Below are 5653 nucleotides of genomic sequence, written 5' to 3' on the forward strand. Positions count from 1 at the left end.
TTTTTAGTTGTGGTTTTTTTTATAAAAATAGTCTTTGCAAAAAGGTGAAAAGATTTGATAATAATAATAATAATAATAATAATAATAATAATAATAATAATAATAATAATAATAATAATAATAATAATAATAAAGGATTTAAAAGGGATTATTCATCACTAATGATTGGGTTTTAAAATGACTGTTACTGTATCTTTCGTCAACAACCTGTTAAATTTTTACGGCTATCGCACATTGACTTTGTAAAACCAAGAAAGGAATTGATTTAATAAGTTGACAGAGACAAAGTTTTGTTTCAGCTTTGCTTCAAGACCTTTTAATTGAAAATCATGTGAGGTATAGCTAAAGATTCTTGTATCATGAAACAAAAATAAAACACAATATAAATCATTACAATATTTATCTACATAGTTTAAAACAATTCAGTTCTTAATATAAGTACAGGGTTTTTTTTTTTTTGTTTTTTTTTTTTTTTTTTTAAATGCCTTGCATTATAAGGATCTTAATTGTTTACTCATTAAATATTTGATTTACTACAGAGGAACAAATGTTGGTTGAATTTAGACATCAAATGACTGTCTTGTATTAACATTCACGTGAAAATAGCAGGCTATAACCTTGCTGAAAATATAAATATTGAACAATTCAAATATTCAATACATTATTCATTTTATTATTAATAATATTGATAAAATGTTTTCATCTTTACCTCTTCAGGTTATTCCTATAAGGCTTTTGCTAGAAAACGGTTTAATTCGGAACTTGTCTACATATGGATCGGTTTGGGCTTAGGCTACTGTTTTTTGATGCATTCCCTGTTCTCACACAAGCTCAACTCAAGAAAGCCTTTTTAAGCTTGTGAGTTATCATGTGCGTTGCAAAATGAACCCCCCCCGAAATATACAATGCAAGGTATCCCCAAGACCAGGGCCTGCAGAACCACTGGCTTAAATCAACGATTCCTTTTCAAGTTTGGTAAGTACAAACTTGAATTATTTCATCATTTAACCAGATTTAAACTGCAATCTGTTTGAGAACATTATTCTGTCCACATTCACTGAGACCGTAAGTTTAACAGTCTGGTTGATTATTCATACAAAAAAATACTGCAGACACATTATTGACTGTACTGTTAGGAACAGATGATGTGTCCTAGGGCTATGAAACTTTATAAATAGAGACAGACATGTCAGACAATTTAAAAAACTAATATAGACTTAAAAAAAGTGTTTCTGTAAGGGAGTATATGTTTCCATTGTTTTAACTCACTAACCAGTAGTGAAAATCTGTTTTTTGTTCTCCCAGTTTCATCACTTAGCATGAATGAAAATCGCTCTGGATTTTTTTCACCACTTAAGTAGGACTGCACAATATATTTGTTGATCATTATGGTGATCTTGGCTTCTGCTATGTACAAATCAATACACTAATGAATCATGCTGTGAGCATTTTAAACAGGGTCAGAAGTGTGTGTGGGTATTATGTCAAATAAAGGCATAGTGTTAGTAATAATTGAGTGTATTGTAGAGTATTTCAGTGAAAGACAATCAAATCTTAACATATTTTGAACATATTGTGCAGCCCTATGTGTGTATTATGATTGGGGGGGACTGAATACATATGCAAAAGAGGTTGCTCCTTCTGCTGTGATCCACACCAGAACATTAAGTGCCCATAGGGATTGTCACCCCTTTGAACAATTTGTGGGCATACCGATTTAATTATCTCACACTTAAAGGAAGTGAGCTATTATACAGCTCTCTTAGAGAAGCGCTCTTAAACAGAGCTGACTGTGTACAGAGCCAGCAAAGCATTTCAGTGGTAAAGAAGTAAGACAATACACAGACTGTATTACCCCTTGAGCAGCTTAGCACACTGGATGCTCTCATGAAGAACATCAGCAACCTCGACATGAAGTCAGTCTTTAAGGTAACGTGTGATCGTGGGTTTTGAAGTATTGTTTCCTTTTAAAATGCCTCGTCAAAACTTAGCTTGCCTGTAATTTTCATGTCCTAAAAACCGCCTGCCTCTTGTTATTGTTTTTAAAACTTATTTATTTTTAATCAAAAGTGTACATTCTCCACCTGTGCGTTTGAGGAACCACAGCAAGACTTATGTTACGCTAATGTTGAAACATTAGGGCTTCTCCCTGATGTCTTTACAACTTTTCGAACACAAAATATGTATGTTTTGGTTGAATTTACAAATATTACACACAGCATCACAAAATGACATACATGTAAATTCATAGTATATCAAAAAATTGTAAAAAATATACTACGTTTAACATACCTATAACTTCATAATAATAATTCAATATTAATAGGCCATCAAATAAACTACTTCCTGCATGAAGAACATTGGAATAGCATTTTTGCAAACCACCAGTTGGAATGACCTGGGCGCTGAAAGAAATATCAGAGGTACATGAGCTTTCTGTGCATATGACCCTTTGAATTTCACTTTTTTATGAAACTGACAAATAGTAACTACTAACCACTATAGCAGTCAATAACCACTCGTTCATTGTCTATAAAGGTTTTCAGTTAGGCCATTTCGAAAGTATTGTGGTCTATAGAGGTAAAACTGATTAAACCTCCTGGATGAGCAGTCAGACATATTTAAGACATAAACCTAGTCACCTGGACTAATTACTACTGACCCTGTCATGCAAATTTATGTCTTCGTTTGCCTCAAGAACATTACAAATAGTAAAGAATAATATCACTTGGTGCTTTGCAGAGTAAGCTCCCTGCCTGAGGTCAGGCTCACAGACGTTGTCTCTTTCTGGCTCTCCCTTGATATCCGGGCTACAGGTGAGGATGATGTCGTTCCTTCCTCCCAAGTCTGGAGGGAACATATGCGGGTCATGTGGCTAGGGATATGCATTTGTGCTGACCGTCCATCGGTCACTGTGAAGCAGCTGTCCACAGCTGAACCTCGCCCTGGACGTGTCTGTCCGCATCGTGGCCCGCAGAGCAGCGCCAAGAACTCCTTACGCACGCTGCGGTGCATGTAGCCGTAGATGTAAGGGTGCAGGCAGCACTGCAGGAAAAAGAGGACAAGGGCCAGTGAGGCCAACCATGGTGGCACAGCAGTGCGGGAACTTATGGAAATGGTGCTCAAAACACTGTACGGACCCATGCTGAGCACATAGGAGGCCATGATGACGAAAACCACCCTTGCTGCCTTACAGTGGTAGTGAAAGCGACGGTGCCTGTTCCTGGCAGGATTCGTGGCTGAGAAAGAGCCTTCTTGTTGGAGCTGCTGTAGCTGCCTGTGGGGACTGGAGCCTGAGTCTGGAGGGTGGTTCGTTTGAACAGGGTGCACCAAAGCATTCTGCCGCCGGGCTGCCCTAAACACCATCCAGTAGCAGCCAAGCATGATGGCCACAGGCAGCCAGAAGGAAAGAGTGGCCACCAGCACCGAGTATGACTGGCTGGAGGACCATACCATGATGCAGGCATTATGGTGTCTGTCGAAATCGATAGCTCCCCAGCCGTAGAGAGGTGGGGTGCTCTGCAGCAGGCTCACCAGCCAGGTAAGAGCGATCAGGTTAGTGCCCAGGTGAGGTGTCATGCGTGTTGGATATGACAGCGGGTGGATAATGGCCAGGTAGCGGTCCACTGACACGACGATAATAGTGTTTACCCCAGTGAAAGCAAAAAGGTGCATGAGCACCACCAGGGCTTGACACAGACGGGTGTCCAGTGGCCAGACCTCAGGTACGGTGGCGGCGATAACAAATGGCATGACAAACACCGTTTGCAGCAGATCAGCCAGCAGTAGGTTGAGCACGAAGCGGTTGGCCACATGCAGCAGCTGTGGCTTTCTTTGGAACACCAGCAGTACCACCACATTGCCAAAGAGAGACATGCACACAATAGCTGATATGGCCACCATCTTCACAGCACTGTTTGTCATCGAAGGTGGCTGGAGGGCACCAGGGTCCCAGGGCACCGCACTCAAGTTGTAATTCATGCTAGGATCCTGCATTGTGGGCATGGTGATGCTGATTAAGTGGGTGATGATGCATGTAGCGGCTTCTACCACCCCAGCAACATCACCTCACTATCTGCACAAGCCTTCTCGCTGTCCCCGTCTTCACCTAGGAGATTAAATACAATGGAAGTGCACTGAGTGTCTACATTCAACAGCGTGACAGACATCGTTATCACACACATCTCTCATTTGTTCAGCTATTTCTACAATGAGCATTCAATACGGATCACCAGATCAGACTTACATTCTCAGATCAGATCTATTCGAGCATAAATCACCAATGAATACAGTGCCACAACATGACAGCTATACTTGCTTCATGTTCTCCTTAATATTTCTTCGGCACATCCACACCACTTAAGTTAACCTGGTAAGCCGTTTTCTCCTTCACAACGGTGACAAAACAGCTGGAAAGAACAGCTGTCAGAATTCCATTATTAACCCAGGCGCGGATTCTCTGGACACAAAGAGGCTGTCACTCACGTCGCTGTCCAAATCGTTTAATTTAAAAAAATTTTTTTTTTACCTGGCTATTGCAACCATTAGGCTATAAGAAGAGATGAATCTTCTGTATCTTGAGTTCCATATCCAAGGCTGTGGTGTGTTTTCAGTCGTGCGTCCTCCGCTGAGAGTGTGCCCACTGACGGCGCTGTGCTCTGTTCCCGACGCTGCGCTCCCATTTTAGTGGTAATCAATGGCCGTGTTGTGCTTTTGCATGCAGCGCACGTCTCTGATCATCACTGACAGCGTTGCTTTCTGTCTCCTTCTCTTTCTCTCTCTCTCTCATTCCGATCGGAATTCGACGGTCATAGCACACATTTGCTGAAACGGCTGTGAACGTCCCCGATATAGGCTACACCATGCACCTGCGCTATATGCAGCTGCATTTCACTCTGGAGCATAAACAGCCCTCAGATGAAAACATAATGGTCATGACATAAAATATCTCCAAATGCAAGGTGGTGATGAATTATTATTAAAATGAATCAATAATAGATTATGTACATGCGTTTTTTGTTGTTGTTGTTGTTTTTTAAAAACAGTGTCTAATATTAAATTGATTCATCTAACAACTTACATTAACACTCAGAAACATTGACATGATTTGCATAAACAGAAGCAACCCAGTACTAGCACCTTATATAGCTTAAATATCATTTTAACTCGATTTATTGTAACCGTTATGACATTTCGTGCAGTCTTTAATCATACCTTAGAGTCTATATTTTTAGTATACCATGAGGGTGAAGTCAGCTAAAATGGGCCACTTTTTGGCAAATGATTTATAATACCATCAAATTAACTATGCATGAGATCTAATTATATATATATCTTAAATATAATTTTCTTTCAAAAATGTGCAAAAGTATAATTGTTTTAAAATGATGAGAGTTAGAGTATTGGCAGGTACTCTCTTGAGCCATGACACAATGTTCAGGGAAATTTGGCCAGCTGTTCAGTTATTGATCTTATAGTAAAAGTGTATTTTTACTGTATTCCAGCATTAATTTATTCATTCAAATTCAGTATCCGTTTTATACTGGATCCTGATGGACCCGTAGTATATCCAAGGAACAGTATGTGTTGGTAGGAATCCCCACTGAATGGGATGCCAGTCCATCAGAAAGCACCATACATACATGTTCTAGAG

At 39.8% G+C, this 5653-nt stretch overlaps 1 protein-coding gene across 1 annotated transcript; it reads right to left on the bottom strand.

Moving 5' to 3' along the window:
- Positions 1 to 1366: 1366 nt before the first annotated feature.
- On the bottom strand, positions 1367 to 4536 carry gpr101 (G protein-coupled receptor 101). Its single transcript, XM_053682248.1, has one exon. It carries the CDS (start codon positions 4003 to 4005, stop codon positions 2725 to 2727), a length of 1281 nt encoding a protein of 426 aa, XP_053538223.1. The 5' UTR covers positions 4006 to 4536; the 3' UTR covers positions 1367 to 2724.
- Between the last annotated feature and the right edge of the window lie 1117 nt (positions 4537 to 5653).

Source organism: Ictalurus punctatus, chromosome 8 (assembly GCF_001660625.3).
Source record: "Ictalurus punctatus breed USDA103 chromosome 8, Coco_2.0, whole genome shotgun sequence".
Taxonomy (NCBI): Eukaryota; Metazoa; Chordata; class Actinopteri; order Siluriformes; family Ictaluridae; genus Ictalurus; species Ictalurus punctatus.

What these genes read in the sequence shown, in the direction of transcription:
- gpr101 (XM_053682248.1), bottom strand. Translation starts at nt 4,005, where the DNA reads ATGCCCACAATGCAGGATCCTAGCATGAATTACAACTTGAGTGCGGTG.